The sequence below is a fragment of the Neomonachus schauinslandi genome, chromosome 8 (genome assembly GCF_002201575.2).
Source record: "Neomonachus schauinslandi chromosome 8, ASM220157v2, whole genome shotgun sequence".
Taxonomy (NCBI): Eukaryota; Metazoa; Chordata; class Mammalia; order Carnivora; family Phocidae; genus Neomonachus; species Neomonachus schauinslandi.
Genome location: NC_058410.1, coordinates 107,839,228 through 107,861,477, shown reverse-complemented (window position 1 = coordinate 107,861,477; position 22,250 = coordinate 107,839,228). Strand labels below are relative to the sequence as shown.

General features: G+C 42.2%; 1 protein-coding gene across 1 annotated transcript; it reads right to left on the bottom strand.

The window, feature by feature from the left end:
- Positions 1 to 1,461: 1,461 nt before the first annotated feature.
- On the bottom strand, positions 1,462 to 20,931 carry MRPS10 (mitochondrial ribosomal protein S10). The gene is made up of 7 exons (XM_021692006.1): positions 20,875 to 20,931; positions 10,155 to 10,219; positions 9,994 to 10,066; positions 7,668 to 7,804; positions 5,708 to 5,816; positions 4,147 to 4,236; positions 1,462 to 3,442 (listed from the first exon to the last, which is right to left on the bottom strand). The coding sequence occupies exons 1-7, from the start codon at positions 20,920 to 20,922 to the stop codon at positions 3,362 to 3,364; spliced, it is 603 nt and encodes a 200-aa protein (XP_021547681.1). The 5' UTR covers positions 20,923 to 20,931; the 3' UTR covers positions 1,462 to 3,361.
- Positions 20,932 to 22,250: the final 1,319 nt, after the last annotated feature.

Here is a 22,250-nt window from a genome sequence, read left to right as displayed (position 1 = left end):
GTCAGCCCTGAGACCACAGGGTTTGCACTGTATATTATGCTTCTTGCCTTTATTCATACAGATTTACACCTTTTATTTTTTAGATATTTTCCCCCTAGTCAACCTTTTTTTTTTTTTTAAGTCAGCTCCACACTCAGTGTGGAACCCAATGTAGGGCTTGAACTGACGACCCTGAGATCAAGACCTGAGCTGAGATCAAGAGTCGGATGTTTAACTGGCTGAGCCACCCAGGTGCCCCCAATCTCTTTACTTCTAAGCCTTAGGGAAATGAGTAGGTTTTGCTCATGTACAAGGGGAAATGAATTTGGATTTTAGGTTTGAATATTCTGCATTTAATATGTGGACATCTGAGTACTTCCTAGCCTTTCTAGGCTGTCCCTGTCTTTAACTGGAACTCACACCAGTCAGTTGCACTTTTGGTCTCAGCTTCATCTGTGAACTGGAAGGGTGATTGAGTGGACTAGTCATAACTTGGTTTTCTCTCCTGCAAAATGGAGGTAATAGGGGCGCCTGGGTGGCTCAGTCGTTAAGCGTCTGCCTTCAGCTCGGGTCATGATCCCAGGGTCCTGGGATTGAGCCCGACATCGGGCTCCTGCTTGGTGGGAAGCCTGCTTCTCCCTCTCCCACTCCCCCTGCTGTGTTCCCTCTCTCGCTGGGTCTCTGTCAAATAAATAAAATCTTAAAAGAAAAAAAAAATGGAGGTAATAATTGTAACCACTTTATTGGGTTGTTAGAAAGATTAAGTAAGATAGCGTCTGTAATGACTATGTAAAATGCTTGGCATAATGGGTGGTGGTGATTATAATAAGCATGTTATGTGTTTTCTCATCTAAATTAAACTTCGCATCAACTTGAGCAAGTAAATAAGACTCTGCAGCCACTCTAAGTGTTGTCCTCGCCTTGGAGATACTGAGATCCTTTCCAGCTAGTTTTTAAACAGTACCTACAGCGCGCAAACACCTGGCGCCTCACCGGCTGTGTACAGCCAGCCAGTAACAGCTCTTATATAGTGGAGGTCTATTATCCGCCTGGTGTGATGTGAGGCGCTTCTAAGCGATCTAATTTAACACTCCTAACCTTAATAAGTAGGTAGTTTCCTACATTTTACTAATGAGGAAACTGAGGCTCTGCCAGGGTTAAGTATCCCACCCAAGTTTAAAGCAGTTAGGGGGTTGAACTCTTACCTGACTCAGGCCTGACTCCAAAGTCTGTTTTCTCTACTCTGCTACTCATTCGGGTTGTGGTAAAACTAAATAATACAATGTAGGAAAGGAGCAATGGTAGCTTTAACAAGCAGAAATGTTAGGAAATTAGACTACTGGCTGAAAATAATTGCTGTATGTATTTACTGTGGCATGTAAAAATGGCCAAAAGAACCTGTCAGTGATTTGCTTTGAAAGCATCAAAACCAGGCCCTGAGTGAGTCTAATCTGTGGAAGTCACAATAACTTTAAACAGACGATAACATTATTTTATTTAATATAAAAAGAAAATACATTTCAGATCAGAGAAAGCAACAATGAACCCAGGGTTACACCTCAGTAACAAAAAATAAACTCACTTCCTACCTGCCTTGTGGTTCATTCCATCAGGTAATTTTCTCTCATGACCTCCCTTCCCCACACAGACAAAACACGCTACTTGGGTATTAATTCTGATTTTCAGAATAGGCATTTTTCTCAGGAGACCCAATAAAAAAAGGTCCTGTCAGGACGAAGAAATGATCTTGTTTATATCAGGAAGTAGGCCTCAATATGCCAAATACTTTTGTCAAAAAAATACCGCTAGTTTTTGTTAGGTATGTAGTTTATTTGTACATTCACCTTAAAACAAGATTTTAATATGTATTTTGAAGTGCTAAGCTAAGTAATCTGGTTTATAGACTGATTTAGTCTGAAAACAGCTCGAAGTGGATGCACACCTTGAAAGGAGCTCACAGAGAGTCACTGGAGGTGAGTTTGCATAAATCATCTTATGATACAGTGATTAATATTGTTTATAAAACAAAGATTTAAGTGATCTATATTTAAGAAATTATTTCTTTTAAAGTAAAAATGGGTCACAGATTGCTGCTTTGCTAGATACAGTTCCGTTATATCGCTCTTGTTTTATCGACTAGTTCTTAATCCCGAAGCTTACCGTCAACAACTGAGCTGGGAACTGAATGAGGTCACGGGGCATGAGGCTGTAACTCTTTTCATGTTAATGACAGTACTGTAAGTCTGATACAGAAGCAGCATGCATTCAAAACGTTGATACCTGATAGTAGATCGGGGAAAAGAGAACCGGGACGCCGGTTTAAGGGGGGAAAAACTGAGAAGTCATAACGACCCCAAAGACGTGAAGGAAACTGCAAAAAGACATGGACCCAATTGTGCTGTAAATAGGAAACGAATCACTCCCTTGGGGCTGATACACCCGCAGTTTCAGCACATTGTAGTCTTGCCTTTTTCAGGCCTTTAACTCCGATTTAATTTCATGGAAAAGTAGACCTCTCCAAACAGAAAGAATGCCATTTACAAAAAGAAAGAGGCCTTATCACCGTGGGGTTTAATAAGGAAAAACATCTGTGCCCTGCTCAGTTTTCAAAAGCCATTATTTCCATTCAATGTTCGCTATTTTCTACAGTGCTGGTTACAGAGCTAACAAAATAAAAGCCTGCTGAGTGAATCACAGGATGAAAAAAGTGATACAGTAATTTCTCGAGAGCTCAAAATCCTTAACAGTGATCCTTCTACGCAGTCTGGTAAGGGTTTGGGCAACGAGAGTTGTTCAGTGCATGCCACAAATGTGCGTGAGATGCTGCACAGTATATTCATGTTCAAGAATGTCACGCTTAAATGAGGTAAAATTTGGAGGATACCATCCCCAAACTAGCATTTGCCAGCTTGCACCGAGGTAAATATGAAGAACTTTAACTGTTCGGTGTTAAATTAACCAAATCAACTGAAGGTTCCTTCTAGGGGGCTCAAAAGGGAAATTGTACATAAGGAATATTTCAAAAGATTCACTTTCAGATGAAATGATACAAATTAAAATCAGTGCGAACTCATCATTGAACAGTAAGAGAGGAACAAGATATAAACTCGATTCTCTTGGCGCACAGTAGTCAGAGTGGTTTGCTCACATTTGTTAAAATCAGAACTGAAATGATGATGTGTACAGAAGAATAGGTCAAGTGGTTTTTCACTCTAGTCCAGTGTGTCATTAAAGTTCTGCCCCTTGCTCTGAGCTGCTCAGGGCATGTGGGCTCATGTGGGCTCAACGGAGTGGTCAGGTGGACTGGAAGCCTCTCTATCTCAACATATGTGTCTGACCCCCTCTCGGGTCAAATGCCAGCACCAGTGGACTCGCTGAGACTTTAGGACTTGCCTTCTTTTTCTTCTGGTACCGTTTCCCAGATTGGCTCCTTGATGTGTCCTGGTAACTGTTCTAATTTGGTCTAAAAAGAGAAAAATAAAACTATAACATAATGTAGACTTAATTGAACTCTTTTTTTTTTTTTTTTTATAAATATTTTATTTATTTATTTGAGAGAGAGAGAATGAGAGAGAGCAAGCACATGAAAAGGGGGAGGGTCAGAGGGAGAAGCAGACTCCCCGCCGAGCAGGGAGCCCGATGCGGGACTCGATCCAGGGACTCCAGGATCATGACCTGAGCCGAAGGCAGTCGCTTAACCAACTGAGCCACCCAGGCGCCCCGACTTAATTGAACTCTTGAGCCACAAATTGGATTTACTCGTTTTGTTCCCTTAAATCCTCTCGTCTTCTTTTTTCCTTTCACCCCTCCCCCCGCATCTTTGTGTAGGGCTCTAAAATAAGGAGGAGGAACCTGGATGGTATATAAAACACTCTCACATAGTTCACTCAGTGATTTCCAGGGACTGCCCATGAATGCGGACCCCATGTCTTCAACTACTAAGAGGGAGGGAGACTCAGGGGCAGCTTGGGGAGGATGTGGGCTGCACTGGCAGGATCTGCTGGGCTGCAGTGCCTGTACGGGAGGCAGAGACCCCAGCCACTGTGGCAACTCTGCCTCTAGTCCGCCCAGGCCCTACCCTCCACTCAGTGGGCCGGGACAGGGCTGCAAAGTAGCAAAACAACAATACACATCTCTCTCCATCGGAGCTAGAAATTCAAGTCATACCTTTGTCACTTCCATGGCAACTCCTTCAGGTAAGTTACGCTGAATATATTCCAAGTAGACATCTGCTGTACTTCCAGTTAGATGTTCTAACTAAAATTTCAAACATGAAATTGGTTCATGATATGCTGTTAAAGCAGAAATTTTAAGTTTCTTTTTTTAGTAAAAGCAGTATAGCTTTTTTTTTTTTAATTTTTATTTATTTATTTGACAGAGAGAGACACAGCGAGAGAAGGAACACAAGAGGGGGAGTGGGAGAGGGAGAAGCAGGCTTCCCGCCGAGCAGGGAGCCCGATGCAGGGCTTGATCCCAGGACCCTGGAACCATGACCTGAGCCGAAGGCAGATGCTTAACGACTGAGCCACCCAGGCGCCCCAGTATAGCTTTTCTTTCTCTATGAAATCTTACAGAGAATTCCAACTTTTTTTTTTTTTTTTTAAGAGAGAGAGAAATCGTGAGCGCCAGGTGGGGGTGGAAGGGGCAGAAGGAGAGGGAAAGACAGAATCCCAAGCAGGCTCCACACCCAGTGCACAGCCCAATTCGGGCTTGATCTCATGACCCTGAGACCATGACCTGAGCTGAAATCAAGAGTCAGACGCTTAACTGACTGAGCCACCCAGGTGCCCCCATAATTCCAGTTTAAAAGGAAAAAAGTATTGGGATGCCTGGGTGGCTCAGTTGGTTAAGAATCTGCTCTTGGCTCAGGTCATGACCCGGGGTCCTGGAATCGAGGCCCCCATCAGGATCCCTGCTCAGAGGGGGAGTCTGCTTGTCCCTCTGCAATTCCACCCCCACCCCGCTCATGCATACACTCTCTCGGATAGATAAAATAATAAATAAATAAATAAATAAAAGGAAAAAAGTATAGATCTTCTGGTTGGCGGAAGGGGGGAGCACAGCCCAGAACACCTTAAAACCAGGGCTCTATGGAACCCAGCTGGCAAATGTGATATTAAAGCGATACAACATTTACTAATCATTCACTATGTAATGGGAGCATTCTAAGTGCTTTCAATAAATATCTCATTTAATCCTCACACTAACCTTACGAGATGCGTACCATTATTACTCTCATTCCACAGATGAAGGAACTGAGGTGCAGATCACACAGCTGGTACATGCCAGTACTTGGACCTGTCTGACTCCAGAACCCTTGCTCTCCTTAACCACAAGACTACGCTGACCCTACTGGATGCACAAATGAATAACTGATGAATGAAAAACCTTAATGTTTCCCATTGTGGACATGGAAAACCCATTAGTGTGTGCAAAGAATCACTAGAACTATGTAAAAACTTAACTAGAATTTATGAAATATAAGCCAAATTCTTCCAAGGCTTTATATTGTATGAAAATTAGCATAATCTGTATTGTTGAGTTAAAGTATGAACTACTCTAAAGGATGGCTTTTAGTCTGATTTTCTATCATTTACCTTCTCTACAGCTATCAGTCACAGGCTGACTGATAGGAAGTCCATCCAGTCAACCTTAAAGGACAGTTGCAGCGTGCTAGTGTGAACTTCTGGGCATTTCAAAAATGCTTGAATGTCTGAAATAAACTCACCTCTAAACATCTGTAAAGTGTTCTCATTTCATACTGAACTCTGTGCTTCTTGAAAATATGCACCGATTTGAGAAGAGTAAATCGCTCTATTTTCCTTGGAGGTTCATGTCTGAAAAATCAATGGGCAAAACAACATACTTAAGCTAAGTGATGTTAAAACCCGAGTCACTGATAGAAAAGCATGATTCCACAGTTCTGTAGGTGAGGCTCATACTCAATTATAGGCATTAGCTACCGTTTACAGACTCCCAGCTGTCCAGGCTGTCAGGTGTAACAACCGCTGTCCTAAAGCTCGGGCCAAAATAAACACAGCAGACAGCAATGGAACAAATATCCCACAGATCCAAACCGAGCCATGGCATGCAAGGGCACGCGAGTACGCCTCCGGCTTTTACCTCCCACCCTCCACACCGAAGTCCAGTTTTGACCAATTGTATGAATTGTGAGGCGTCGAACCAGTGTGTTGCTGTGTGTGTTGTTTTAGGGAAATCTGCACATTAATCAATAACCACAAAACTAAAAAGTCTGTTATGGGAAAGGTGTGGGGTTCCTTCTGTTTTCTTGTAAGCAAGCCTGACAAAGCCCTAAATGGGCCTTGTTCGGCATCAGAAGGAGCGGGTGACAAGACAAAAGAGGTGCAGCAGTCCCCCACCCTTATCCATGGTTTTGCTTTCAGTGGTTTCAGTTGCCCATGGCCAACCGCGGTCCAGAAGCAGACGATAACTTGGAGTGAGTCAGAAGGTTAATAGATGCCTAACGTGACATCGCAGTGCCTACAGCATTCACCTCACTTAATCTCACCACCTGGGCATTTTATCATTTCACATCATCCCAGGGGTGAGTACAGCACAAGAAGGTATTTTGAGAGAGGGAGAGAGACAAGAGAGCACATTCACATAACTTTTATCGCAGTATATTGTTGCGACTGTTCTATTCCATGGCTAGTTATTGTTAATTTCTTACTGTGCCTAATTTATAAATCACTTCATCATAGGCATATAGGTATAGGAGAAAAAAGGACATGTAGGACTGAGTACCATTCACAGTTCCAGGCATTTGCTGGGGGTCTTGCGTATTCTCCACGGATAAGGGGGAGACTACTATAGCTATACTTGACCCAGCAGTGATTTCAAGGCCATATGAAGCTTGCCTTGATCCTGTAGGAAATGACTGGGTGAGTGATATTTCTGAAGGCAGTTGTGAAACAATAGCTATATTAGACAAAGATCGTCAGAGTCTAAAAGGATTGCTTATTCACCTAATTCACCTCCCCGCCCCATGGAGAGTCCAGACATGAGGGCTTCGTGGGTCTCCTTATGTCTGTGCAATTGCTTAAGAAAGGATTTCCTTTATTTTCCTTGTTCACTCAGTCTAGTATTTAAAAATTCTAATAGGAATCCTTATTAGGATAATGTGACAAGCCTAAACTCTACCCACCATGAGTTTCTATGCTATTTTAAGGGTTCAGACCTAGCTGGGATCAGCACCATTCTCCTGGTTGATCACGTCATAGCAGCTAACAGGTCAGATTAGGAAAGATCATACTTATACTTTATTTATTTATTTATTTATTTTTAAAAATTTTTTATTTATTTATTTGAGAGAGAGAGAATGAGAGAGAGCACATGAGAGGGGTTAGGGTCAGAGGGAGAAGCAGACTCTCCGCTGAGCAGGGAGCCCGATGTGGGACTCGATCCAGGGACTCCAGGATCATGACCTGAGCCGAAGGCAGTCCAACCAACTGAGCCACCCAGGCACCCTATTTATTTATTTTTTAAAAGATTTTATTTATTTGAGAGTGAGAGAGAGATCACGAACAGGGGAGAGGGGTAGAGCAAGAAGCAGATTCTCCACTAAGCAGGGAGCCCGATGTGGGGCTCGATCCCAGGACCCTGGGATCATGAACAGAGCCGAAGGCAGACGCTTAACCAACTGAGCCACCCAGGCGCCCCATACTTACACTTTAATAGAGATACCAAGTTCCTTTGCAGCAAGCACGGCAAAATATTCATAACTGTCCAATACAGCCTTATCATGGCCTTTTACTAAAACTGACAGGCGCTTATATAATGTATCTGGTTCATCAGAAATGGTTATCTACAATTTTAAAATCAAAAAGAAAAGTTTCAGTTACGGTTCCTCTAATATTTACAATTGGAAAATTTCATGTATTATCCTCAATTGAACAATTTCAGAGTTTACTAATAAATGGGGAGAAAAATGCTGAGTAACATCTTAATACTATTAGCTTAATTACCTAGCTACTATCACATTCAGATCTCCACAATGACTCTTACAATCTGTTAAAATATAGTTTAAATCAAAAGGACTTTCAAGCAACCTACAAAGTCACTAATGGAGCCTTCTAACTTCATAGTTATTAAGCCCCAAATATACAATGGGAAAGGATTTGGGCGGCGGGGGGGGGTCTATTAACAAAGTAACCTGGTCAGAAGGTCAGAAGACTTGGACTGGGAATTAAACTGCCTCTTCCAGCTGAATGATAACAGGCAAGTCCCATAATTTCACTGCACTGCTCATATATAAAATAGGATCATACCTATGCCAGAGATCACAACATCACTCACAGCATTTCTGTAGGGAACTAATAAGCAAACACAGATAACGTGCTTATAAATTATAAAACGTTGTTTTACAAAGGCAAGCTATCACTAATTCATATTTTTATTTATTTTTTCTTTTTTTAGATTTTATTTATTTATTTGTCAGAGAGAGACAGAGAGTGCACAAAGCAGGGGGAGCGGCAAGCAGAGGGAAAGGCAGGCTCTCCGCTGAGCAGGGAGCCCGATGCGGGACTCGATCCCAAGATCCTGGGATCACGACCTGAGCCGAAGGCAGACGCTTAACCAATTGAGCCACCCAGGCATCCCTTATTGGTTTTATTCGTGTATGTTTTGCTTGCCCTAATAGAAAAATTACTCATTTCTAATTAAAATGTTATGGCACTGACTGTACATTTAACTTCTCCCTCTTCCACTCTAATACTTAATTATCTTAGGAATAATGGGTCTGACGTTTCTTTCTTCCAAGAGATGAATTACATTCACCTTCATTCATCCATTAGACCAGTAATTTATCTTACTAATCCAATGATTCAGGGTTAAATTATTTCACTCCTGAAAGGAGATCTACTTATTAACCGGGAAGCTAGCTAGACAGTTACTCTCAATTACCCCAAATAGGGTTGCTGGAAAAAGAGAATACACTGATATTCTAAATCATAACTTGGGGGACAAGGGAAAGGGAACAGAGCTCCAAGATGTGTTTTGATTGGTCCCTACAGGGCTTTAAAGATAGTCTGAATCTGTCGTGATAGGTAAAAGCAAGAGATTTTGAATAAAAGTTTGGATTTCAGGTTAGCTTGGAAAATTTAAGACCACGTGACATCACTAGGTCTAACTTCCCACACAGCAACATGGGGCTGGAGTAAGTGGTAGCTGTCTCGCTTATAAAGGGCACAGCCTGCCAACTGTGCCCACCCCACCCCCTTTCCTTAGAGGCCTGCCCATGCAAACACCTGACGTGGAGACCCAGGGTTCATATGTTCTGTCATGGAAACATATCCAATATCCACTCAGCGAAAAAAATCAATAGAGCCGTACATTACGTATAACACAATTCCATTTTGGTGAGCACGTGCATAGATAAGATGATTACACACAGACAAATGTCTAGAAGGAGTCATACCAAATGGTTAAAACGGATTATTTTTGAGGGGTGGAACTGAAAAGATTCAAAATTTTTAAGGATTGTTTAAACCACAATTTACACAAAAACTGGGTTGATAAATCATGGTTTTTACTTAAGGGAAACAAGGTTACACAGCTACTTTTAGATTTTCTTTGCTTGTGGTAATGCTCTTCCTCACTGTGAACAATAAAGGATTGTCCAGGCCCAGGCTCAATGCCTTAAAACGGAAACAAAGACTTGATGCCTCCAAGAAAAGCATTTTCTGTAACATATGATCAAGTATTCTGCATCATTAATTATGACAACTCTTCACATTGTGCTGAGCTAAAGCACAAGTCTGCTTATTCCTATAGTAATTAGTTATTTGGTGTAAACAACTGATTCCTTGACTCTCTGAAAGATAGTATGAGCCCACAGGGACATTAGAGTCCTTCACTCAGGCACACCGTGTATCTGTCAGTATTCCAGAACAAAATATTCTTATTCATTAAGTGTTTGGGAAACAGCCTCAAATGAAATAATGAGAAAAATTTATTGCTAATACAGCGCCTTACCAAGAAATAGGGAGTACATACCGTAGGCTTGGTCAAATCCTTGGGAATATCAACGTGTAGGTTTGAAAACTGTACCCATTTCATACTGGTACTGCTGTGTGTGGAAACAAAGAAAAACCTAAGTGAAACAGCACAAAAGCCCATTTCCTTATTAAATTTAGCACATCCAATTACATACTTACAGGAGAAAGCCACCATTTCTGGCTGTACTGCTCCTAGAACTGTTTATAGAAAAATTCCTTGAACCCTAAAAGGGGGGGGGAGCATGTGTTAGAATTAAAGTCAGTCCTCAAACATTCACAGTTTCCACTAAAAAAAAAAAAATCAAAAGATGTACAATGCTTTAAAGTAAGGGCTATCCATTATTTCAGATGAAGATACTAGGGTAACTAAAATGCCAGATTAGATTTCATTTAAAAATAAGAGGACAATGATAGAGTTGATAATCAAAACAGATTCTCAAAATACTAGAGAATCTGTATCTCTTAAAGCTTCGGAGTAAGAACTTTTTTAAAAAGCAATTTACACAGATGCACACAAGCAATTCTCACACTGAAAGACCATCTATGATTTAAATATGTGGACATCAAGGAAAAAGTGACTTCATTTTCCCATTATTTTTTTATAGATTAAATGTACTTCAATATAATACTTATCTTGCCTATTTCTGAGCAGTAGAGTCTCTTTTTAATTTATTTATAAGAGCTGAAGTAAGAATTCTAAAGTACCCTTTTTGTGAAGCTTTCATACATCTTTTCTACTGTATGTTTCTTGGCTTGGCTGGGAGATTTATAAATAAACTGAAATACAGTGAGATGGACATCCATCTTACACCACTGCTGTACCTCATATTCCCAACAATCCAGCCTTTCCAAATCCTTTATTGTCAGCTCCCCCTGGTGGACAAAACTTCTAGCTGGGAGAACCTATGGTACTACATATAATAATGTAATTTGCCTCTGTTTTCCCCTTGAGCTTTCCTGAGATTTAAAAATGTAACCTGAGAGGGGTGCCTGGGTGGTGCAGTCAGTGAAGCATCTGACTCTTGGTTTTGGCTCAGGTAGTGATCTCAGGGTCCTGATCTCAGGGTTATGAGATCCCAGCCCTGTGTGGGGCTCTGTATTCAGCAGGGAGTCAGCTTAAAACTTTCTCTCCCTCTCCCCGTCCCCTTCCACCCCACCCTCGCTCGACCTTTCTCTAAAATAAGTAAATAAAATTTTTATTTTTTAAAAGATTTTATTTATTTATTTGACACAAAGAGAGAGAGCGAGAGAGGGAACACAAGCAGGGGGAGTGGGAAAGGGAAAAGCAGGCCTCCTGCTGAGCAGGAAGCCCCATACAGGGCTCAATCTCAGGACCCTGGGATCATGACCTGAGGCAAAGGCAGACGCTTAAAGACTGAGCCACCCAGGCGCCCCAAGATTTTATTTATTTGAAAGTGAGGAAGTGAGACAGATCACAGAGGGGTAGGGAGAAGCAGACTCCCCGCTGAGTGAAGAGCCTAATGTGGGACTCCATCCCAGGACCCTGAGATCATGTCCTGAGCTGAAGGCAGACGCCTTACCAACTGAACCACCTAGATGCCCCAATAAATAAATCTTTAAAAAAAAAAAAAAAGTAACCTGAGAAAGTATAGTAAGATCCTCAAAAATACTTAGAAGATGAAAATAACACTTTAGTACAAGTAAAACTTAAAACAACTGAGGGTCACCTAACCTATTTATTCTTAGCTTATTGTCCTGTCCGAACTCTGTACCCAAGGATGGATGCAAACCAAAACTTTCATATTCTCCCTTGGATGAAGGGAGAAAAACAAAAAGATAGGATATTAGGCACAATACAAAGTAGTAGGAGGTGAGTGCCATTTCCCCACACACAATCACATTTTCTCTGCCTCCCTCCCTGCATGTGCACCAGCGATCCCACAACCCAGTGTGCAAAAGGACCACAGGTCTGGGAACCTGGGTGGCTCAGGCAGTTAAATATCTGACTCTTGATTTCAGCTTTCCCGCTCTTAAAAAAAAAAGAAAAAAAAGGCAACAGATCTAAGCAATAGGACACTCTGCCAGTCATATTCTCCCAGTATAAACCTCTGCTTTTAAAAGTTGGAGCCTAGGGACACCTGGGTGGCTCAGTCGGTTAAGTGTCTGTCTACCTTTGGCTCAGGTCATGACGCCAGGGTCCTGGGATCAAGCCCCATATCGGGCTCCCGGCTCAGTGAGGAGCCTGCTTCTCCCTCTGCCTGCCGCTCCCTCTCTCTGACAAATAAATAAATAAAATCCTTCAAAAAAAAAAAAGAAAAGTTGGAGCCTGAAGTGCTGTGATAACCACAAATCAACCTTAAGAAGTTTTTTTTAGGGGCGCCTGGGTGGCTCAGTCGTTAAGCATCTGCCTTCGGCTCAGGTCATGATCCCGGGGTCCTGGGATCGAGCCCCGCATAGGGCTCCCTGCTCATCGGGAAGCCTGCTTCTCCCTCTCCCACTCCTCCTGCTTGTTCCCTCTCTTGCTGTCTCTCTCTCATTCTCTGTCAATTAAATAAATAAATAAAATTTTTTTTAAAAAAGATTTTATTTATTTATTTATGGGGGAGGCAGAAGGAGAGGGAGAGAGAATCTCAAGCAGACTGCACCGAGTGTGGAGCCTGACATAGGGCTTGATCTTGTGACCCTGAGATCCTGACCTGAGCAGAAACCAAGAGTTGGATACTTAACCGATTGTGCCACCCAGGTGCCCCCAACAGGAAAAGATGTTCACTGAATCTTCTACAAGAAACTGATTACCTCTTGCAACTCAGCCAATGAAAACCATCACTCTGAACTCCTGCTTTTCTCCACTGGACTTTCATTCAAAACCCCTCCCAACTTCTTCCTTTTTCTCCATAAAATAATGTTTCTCTTCTTTGTTTATAGGACTTGCCTATGGTTTTGCAATAGCTTGCATGTCCCAAACTGCAACTCTCTGTCATTCCCAAATAAACCAATTTTTACTGGTGAGATAACTTTCATTTTTAAGGTTAACATTATTTGGTGATCAGAAGTGGGATCCAGAAATGATCAACAACTTCGAGGCTGGTGAGCGAACAGTGCCAGGGCCCAGAGAGCCAATGAAGCTCACTGCTTTCTTACCAACGTTGGAGTTGGGGACCAAGTTTCTCCTGGACCTCGAGCTCTACTCTCTTAGTGTTTTGAGCATACCAGGATCTGTTTTAAGGCTTTGCCTTTCAGAGAGTACTTGTCTGACCTTTGGTCTGACTCCTTTTTGGAACCAAACGGTTCCTGTTGGAACTGTGCCTGCTTGGAAGTGTGTTAGTTTTGGTCTACCTTCTTTCCAGAGCTGGGCTATTCCTACTGGTTCTGTGCTGGCCTTTGGTCTGATTCCTTTGGAATCAGGATGTTCCTGTTGAAACTGTGCTGTTTAGGAATTTTTCTTTTTTTACTCTAGAGAAAAACCTCTAAGAATCAGGATCCTGGTCATTCAAATGCTTTGAGGGCAGCTCCCCTTCTGGAATACTGGTGGTTTTATGTTTAAAAGCTGTGGTTCTTCCTCATGCCCATGTCCAACTTTAGTTACTGACTTAATCAAAAGTAATTCAGAACCTCAATGGTCATTACAGGGAACTTTTGATTTCCTCAAAACTAAACCAGGCAGCCATGTCTCTAAAACCGTCGAAACTGAATGGGATGCCTATTTTGACTGGTATCTTAAAGCTTCCAAACATTATCAAGGAATCTAAAATTGCCTCTCTGCAAAATACAATTTCTAGACTAACTGAGGCAAAGACAAAAAGGCTCCTAAAGTCTGAGGGACACCCCCCCTGCCCCGATTCCCAGGAGGGTGGCAGCCACTTTATGCGCAGGCCCCAGCTGTGGTGCCATCACCCTCTGGCGCCTCCACCTCCTCTACACCCTCAACCTCCCTATTCTAATTCTCTTGCCCAACTTCCCTTTGCATCCAAACCTCACCCTGCTCCCCGCTCTACTGAACCTATCAAAACCTGCCCCTTTACAGTTAAATCTTTTGAAGATTTTTTTTTTTTAAGATTTATTTATTTGACAGAGAGAGAGAGATAGCGAGAGAGGGAACACAAGCAGGGGGAGTGGCAGAGGGAGAAGCAGGCTTCCCGCGGAGCAGGGAGCCCGATGCGGGGCTCGATCCCAGGACCCTGGGATCATGACCTGAGCCGAAGGCAGATGCCCAACAACTGAGCCACCCAGGTGCCCCTCTTTTTAAGATTTAAAAAAAATTTTTTTTGAGAGAGAGAACATGTGTGTGCCCAAGAGGGGGGAGGGGCAGAGGGAGCGAGAATCCCAAGCAGACTCCCCACTGAGCATGGAGCCTGACACAGGGCTCGATCTCATAACCCCAAGAGCACGACCCAAGCTGAAATCAAGAGTCAGACACTTAACCGACTGAGCCACCCAGGCACCCCTAAAGTTAAATCTTCTGAGGATCCAAATAACCCCCAAAGTTCTTATGTTCCCTGGAATGATGCTGAATTGAGAGCCATAGTTAAAGTTTCTTACAGTGACTGAAAACCCCCATAGGTTTGTGGAAGCATTTCATACAGTTATTCAAACTTACCAACCTGGTTTCTCAGATTTTTTAGCAATTAGTCCACATGCATGTTGGTGAGGGCCAGGCCAAATACTGGCTGTAGCTAGCCTGATGGGAATACCTTGAAAGGAGTTTAGAGAAACAGACCCCTAACTTTTGGTAAGACGCTAGAACATATGCTAGAAATCTCCACCAAGCAATTACAGAAGCTTTTCCTAAGCCTGTTGACTCAAACAAAATTCAGTCTTTCATACAAAAGCCTGATGAACCTGTTCATGACTATTATAATTGATTTCAGATTGTTTTCAAAGAAAATTCTGGTCTTCCTTTTGATGTTGAATCCATCAGGGTAGCATTTAACTATGTTTTTTAATGGGCTGAACTGGGCTAACTCTTTTAGTTAAAAAAAACCAAGACGGAATGGGAAACTGTGTCCACTCCAGATTTAGTTAATTTGGCAAGCCAGCTTGCTAGTACCCGAGGGCAGTCACCTAAAAGAAAGACCACTAAAATTCTTAATTTTCTTTTCATCTTCTTCTTCTTCTTTTTTTAAAAGTAGGCTCCATGTCCAGCATGGAGCCTAATGCAGGGCCTGAACTCATGACCCCAAGATCAAGACCTGAGCGGAGATCAAGAGTTGGACACTTAACTGACTGAGCCACTCAGGCACCCCAAAATTCTTAATTTTCAACCCTAAACAAAAACAAAAACTTCCTAGTTTCTGCTATTATTGCAAAGAGCCAGAACACTGGAAAGAAGATTGTTACCATCTTAAGTGCTCCAGGTGCCTTCAGCCCTCTACAGCCAGCCTTTCCAATGTCCCCATTCCTAAGACAGGGCTGCACGGAACTACAGGGGCTCTTCCCAAAACTCCCTCTCACTTGGCTCAGAGAAACCACTGTTCAGATCAGGAATAAAATCTTTGTCCTTCCTGACACCAGAACTACACTCTTGGTACTCAGCCCCAGTGCTATAAAGCAGTCCCTGACTTGGCAGTTTTAAAACAGTTCAAATGGGTCTCTAATAAACTTCACAGTTTCCTGTCTCTGAACCTGTTCCCTTTGGTCTAGGTCCTTTGGGAGATACACACCCTTTTCTCCATAGTTCCTCTGCTCCTATTCATTTATTGGGCCAAGACTTTTTTTTTTTTTTTAAGATTTTATTTATTCATTTGAGACAGAGAGATACAGAGACAGAACATGAGCAGGGGGAGAGGGAGAAGCAGAGCCAGGAGCCCGACTTGGGACTCGATCCCAGGACCTAGAGATCATGACCTGAGCCAAAGGCAGATGCTTAACCATCTGAGCCACCCAGGAGTCCCTGGGCGAAGATTTTTTAATAAATATATCGTGCTGGAATTTCTTTCTCCCAAAAGAGGGAAATAATTCTAGAATTTGACAGTAGTAATCAAAATGGCCAACCAGGGGGATTAAATGACCTTCTGACATCTTTTATTTGCTCCATGTCTGATAGCACTATAGTTGCATGTGGGGGCACTGTTTGTTCCTATTGGGACAAATCCTCTTTCTGGGCAAAATCTTCAAGTGATCTGCAGAATCCACAGCGCACTTCCTATCAAGATACAAATAGATCCCTCAAAACCTCTCCCCACAATTAATGAATACCCTATAAATAAAGGAGCCCTGCAAGGCATCAAGCCTGTAACAGATGATTACAAAGCTCAGGGCCTCATTATCCCCTGCACTAGTCCTAGTAAGTAATACCCCTATTTTACCAGTGCGAAAACTCAACGGCCAAGGGTGGAGGTTTGTCCAAGGCCTCTGAACAATACATTGCTACCCCTTGGCACCCTATTGTTCCTAACCTGCATATGTTGCTGACATCCATCCCCACTGAAAGCAAATTTTCACTGTAATTGAAATACACAGTATGTTTTTTAGTATTCCAGTTGGTAAGGATAGCCAGTATCTTTTTGCTTCCACTTGGGAAGGATGGAAAGACACCTGGACAGTAAAGCCTCAGAGTTGCACAGAGTCCTTACTTTTCACCAACCTTAAAAACGGATTTGGATGACAAAGTTTTCTGCAGGCTCTACTTTGTTAAAGTATGTAGGTGATTTGCTTTTCCGCTGCCCTTCTCAAATCTCTTCTCAGTAAGATACCATCTACCTATTAAAGCTTTCGGCCTTGGCCTTAAAAGAACACAAAGTCTCCAAAGAAAAAACTGCAGTTTGCTCAAACTCAGGTTTGATACTTAGAGCATCTGATCTCAGAACAAAGCCTACATTTGGATCCAGGGAGGCCTCATACCATCCTGAACTTCCCCAAACCTAAAAAGAAGTGCCAATTATGAGGTTTTCTTGGACTGGCTGGCCGCTGTTGAAATTGGATTTGAAACTTCTTTTATGGCTCAATCTCTATATGCTTTACTAAAAAAAGAAAAATGACAAATCCAATCCTATTATTTGGAAAAATCGATAAGACAAAGCTTTTGGGACTTTAATAAAGCCCCCTGCCCTCAGACACCCTAACTACCAACTTCCCTTTTTACTCTTTGTATGTGGAGGGGAAAGGAACACCCTTGGGAGTACTCACCCCAAAACATGGGGACCGTGATGGACCCGTTGGGTATTGTAGCCAACAACCAGACCCTGTAGCAGGGGGATATTCCCCTAACTTCTGAGCCATTCCTGCCACTGCACTTAGTTAAGGCCACTGAAGAAATAATCTTGGGATCCCCTTTAACTATCCTTGAATTTTGGCTAAGGGTAAAGCTGCAAATTTATACCAACAGTCAGTATGTCTTTGGGATAGTTCATAACTTTGGAATGTTAGGAAGCAGTCAAGAAGTTTCCTAATCTCCAATGGGGATAAAATTAACAACATCTCCTATATCCAAAATTTATTTGATACCATACTTTGGCTGGCTGCTCTGTTATTAAGGTTCCCAGGCATTCCAGATTCAACTCCCTGGGCACCAAAGGAAACCACCTCATTCCTACTTCCAACAAAAATGCTGCTTTCAAAGAAATCAACAGCCAAACCTCCGTCACGGTCCAAAGGGATGTTTCCCAAAATGATAATTTGGAAAAATTAACCAGAGATACCCAACAATTGGTCCCAGAGAGGGAAAAACAGTATCAGAAAGAGAGTAATTATTGGCTCAATAAAAAGAGAATTGTGGTCTGGACCAAATAACAATCTGACCTTGCCAGAAATTCTAACATTCCCACTACTTACCACTGTACATGTATTAAACTATTGGTCTACTGAAAAAATGACAGCATCACCAACCAATATTCACGGGGAAATATTAATAAGGCTGCAAAAAGTACCTACCTCACTTATCCCATCTGTCCAAAGTACGATGTAATGAAACCTTTGCAGGAATTTCATACAACTCCCCCATCTCATGGATATAAATATGTTTTAGTCATGGTTTGTATGTTTCTCACTGACCTAAAGCTTTCCCTTATAGACAGGCCACTGCTTCTTCTGTGGCTAAAGTTCTGTTAGGATTATTCCTACCGGGGGAACCCCTCTTGAACTTCATAGTGATTGGGGAACCCATGTGACCAGTCAGGTGCTTTGACAAGTCTGTGCTATTTGGCTGGTTTTACAACACTTTTATTGTATATATACCATTTTCAGTCCTCAGGGTTAGTTAAACTCACTAACGGTACTATTAAGACTTAATTGGCAAAATTTGTAGAGACTCTCCCAATACCTTGGCCAAAAGCAATGCCGTTGGGTCCTTCTGAATCTCAGATCCACCCACTTTGGGACTTAGACTCTCACTCTCTGAGCTAGTCATAGGACGCCCAATGCACCTGGTACCTGCCTCCTTGACCCACAACTGATAAAAGGATATATACTTCATTGTGAAGGCCTAATTACTTCTATTAAAAACAACCATGCTTTGGTCAAGCAATCTCTTCCCAGTGCACTCCTGGGAGACAGACCTTAATCATCACACCATGCAACCTGGAGATTTTATCTATTGGAAAAGATACGTCCAGAAAGACTCTCTTTAACCTTGCTGGAAGGGACCTCATCAGCTACTGCTAAACCAACCCCTGTGCTGCCAAACTCCAAGGGATACACTGCTGGGTTCACATGACACATCTAAAGAAAGCATCAAACCCTGACTGGACCTGTATACCATCTGATGACCTAAAAGTAAAGATTTCCCAGAACTGAGCAGATGACATCTAAAGAGACAGCTTTCCCAAGGTGTCCAGGCCAGGTGTGTATACCTTTTCCTCACTATTTACTTCTACTACCTCTTTTGTGGAAAGAAAATGCCCTTGTCTGCATTTCCCAAACCCTTGTGAAAGGGGAAAACCTCTTCCTTTGATTATGGCCTTTTGAAAACAGCCTCATCATGATCCTGTGACAAATTAACCTTTCACATGCTTTTTCTGAAGGGTGAGAGGGTTCAGCATTCACAAGTCTCTTTGTTCATCTGGACTATTAACTGACTCTGGCATCTTATCCAAATTCATGATCTCTGAATTTGCAACCTTACGTGCTGTATTATTGGATTACATTTAGTTCCAAACAGTTCTTTTGAGATAACAATACTGTTTTCATACACCTTTGAAGTTTTGCTATTTTTGCAGAAAACTCATTAGCTATTAGCTTCATGTTTATGACTACATTATATTTTCCCAAATGCACTCAGTTAATTTTCACTGTGTTCTTGCAGTATTCACTATTTTGTCTTCATGGCTATGTTAAACAGGGACTTCCAGGAGGCATACATGACCCCAGGTCTGCCTTTGTAGGGGGAACTTTCCTCCCCTAAGTTTGGAGTAAGTGCCAATAAATATTTCAGTTGGCTACCTTCAGAGTTAGGGTCCTGGTTTAGAACCATCATACAATTTGGAATTGTTACATTACTTTTTTTGTTTTGTATAATTATTTAAGTTTTGTACTTAGCCTGTCCAACTTTTGTAAAAACGATGTAACCAATAAGGAGATGATCTCCAATGCTTACAAGCCTGATAATGTCTTGATAGATGAAGTGCCTGAGCATTCTCCCTGCCACCCCTCCTTGTTACTTGAATGTGACCTCAGTAGGTTTCCAATCTGTACTTTCCCTCAGACGTAAGACATGGCAACGAAGAAAAGTCCTTCCTGGCACTGAGGGACACAACCACTGAACATGGAAACCTGACTCCCAATCAGCAATGCTTTTAAAGAAAGATCTTAATCAAAAGGAGATGTAAAAATAAAGGAAAACCTCACTCAAGTAGAGCTGGAGGCTAAAAGGGGGACCCACACTACTTAAAATCAGTTACAAGAAGAACTGCCAATTACAGGCCTCAAGGGAAGAATAATCAACAGGAAAGAATGATCAATTACAGGCCCCAATAGAAAAAGATGTACACTGAATCTTCTACAAGAAACTGACTACCCTGCAATTCAGCCAAGGAGAAACCATCTTCGCCCTGAACTCTTGCTTTTCTCCAATGGACTTCCATTCAAAACAGCCCCTCCTAACGTCCTCGTTGTTTCTAAAATAATGTGCCTCTCCTTTATTTGGGGACTTGCCTATAGTTTTGCCATAGCTTGCATGTCCCAAATTGCAATTCTGTTATTCCTAAATAAACTCATTTTTGCTGGTAAAGTAATTTTTATTTTTAAGGTTAACAGGAGATTTACAAAAACATAAAACACTGCCGCTCTTATACCTCTGAAAAATTTAGTTATCGTTCCATAAAAAAGTTAATTAACATGAGTTAATTTTATTTTTAAATGAACAAGCATTTGTAAGATTCTCGTTTTATTTTCTAATAAGCTAAATATCCATTGCTAAAACCCACAAAAACAAAAGTTCTCTGGAGTCCTCAACCAGTTTTAGAGTGTTAATGGGATACTGAGGCCAAATAATTTGAGAATCACTGCTTAAGTTTTGCTTTGTCTCTAAAGAACGGCACAGAGAATCCTTAACCCATTCCTACGACTTCAGCGACTCATCTAATCTCACAACATCCGGATATCAGAAAAGTATCCCAATTTGGTTCCATGAGAGGGGTCTAAGATCTTGTATCAGTTCAGCCCCTAATTTTACCGAGGCAATCCTCTGAGCTTCAGTGTATTTTGCAAATCTGAAAGAGGGGTTTGGAACATATATTGTTCAATATTCTTTCCAGCTCTGACATGCTACGATTCTTCTTGTTCCCGTCTTTGCCCTCTTATGTTTTATCCCATGAGAGAATGCGAAATAAAACCAGCCCCTTCCTCGCCGCCTTCCGGCAAACAAAACGCCAGGATGCGGAATAAACATCGGAGAAAATTCCAGATGGCCAGAACGACATCTGGCAATCAGATTTTGTGGCTACTGTCCTGTCAGCCGGCTTAGCACCCCCAGCCCGTCAAGTACCTGCCAGAGACGCCGGCACATGGAGCCCAGCGCTGCCCGCGCCGCCATCTTGCCGTCCAGGCCTCCCAGGACCGCTTCCGGGATCACAGCGGTGTCCTCAGACCATAGAGTTCCGCAAAAGGAGAGAGTGTAGCCTTGCGTTCCGGCACAGAAACAACCATAGAGACACGATTCCACACTTTTTGAGGGCAAGTCTGAGAGTACAGGTGGCTTTCCTAGCGTTGGCTCAGTGGCCAACGCTCGGTCTTGATACCATTGCATCTTCCCATATCTAGATAGTTACCAAGTTCCTTCAGTGTTTCCTCTTCAAATCCTGTTTTGTTGGAGGCAACATGATACATGCTTTGAAAAAAATATATGTATAGTTAGTATATTAGCAGCAGTTACTTCTCGGTAGTGGATTATCAATGGGTGATTTATTTTCCCATTTCTGTGTTTTTAAAAATTTTAACAAAATTTGTATTTCATTAAAAGGAAAAGTACCAGGGGTGCCTGGCTGGCTCAGTCAGTGGAGCATGTGATTCTTGATCTCAGGGGTGTCAGTTTGAACCCCATGTTGGGTGTAGAGGTTACTTAAAAATAAAATCTTAAAAAAAAAAAGGAGAAGTACTACTACAATGAGTCTAGGTCCCATCCCTTTACTTCATTTCAATAGCCTTTCTATGTTCCTTAATCCTATATTCCTTCCCCACACCGTTTGACATTTTTGTGCCCCCCCACCATCCTGTACACCACTGTCCTACAGATCTTCCTAAGTCTTCATTTCCTTATGTTACTCTAGTATTTCAGAATTTACAATTGCGGACATTACCAAGTACCACAGGCAAAAAGTTTTATAACCAAAAAAATATCTGGTTATTAATGTCCATAATTTAGCTCCAACTAAAAAGGCTTTTATTTATTTATTTTTTAAAGATTTTATTTATTCATTCGACAGAGAGACACAGAGAGAGAGGGAACACAAGCGGAGAAGTGGGAGAGGGAGAAGCAGGCTTCCCACAGAGCAGGGAGCCCGATGCGGGACTCGATCCCAGGACCCTGGGATCATGACCTGAGCCGAAGGCAGACGCTTAACCGACTGAGCCACTCAGGCACCCCAGTAGTTCCCATTTCAAATAGTTGCTATGCAGGATAAATGAGATGGGGATGTGTGACGGTTTGGTATAATGCCCAGCACATAATGATGCAAGGTGAGTATCATCCACTATTTGTAACATAAAGTTGCTTCTGGGGCACCTGTGTGGTGCAGTCAGTTGAATGTCCAAGTCTGGGTTTCTGCTTGGGTTGGGATCTAGGATTCGTGGGGTCGAGCCCTGCATTGGGCTCCACATTTGGCCAGGACTTGGCTGGAGATTCTCTCCCCCTCTACCGCTCCC

Bases quoted from the DNA above. Each gene is read 5' to 3' on its own strand.
- MRPS10 (XM_021692006.1), bottom strand. From the start codon at position 20,922: ATGGCGGCGCGGGCAGCGCTGGGCTCCATGTGCCGGCGTCTCTGGCAG. The intron at 10,220-20,874 runs GTACTTGACGGG...CCCCCCTTTTAG, and splicing joins TGTGCCGGCGTCTCTGGCAG to GGTTCAAGGAATTTTTCTAT. The intron at 4,237-5,707 runs GTGAGTTTATTT...TTGAAATTTTAG, and splicing joins CACTTTACAGATGTTTAGAG to TTAGAACATCTAACTGGAAG.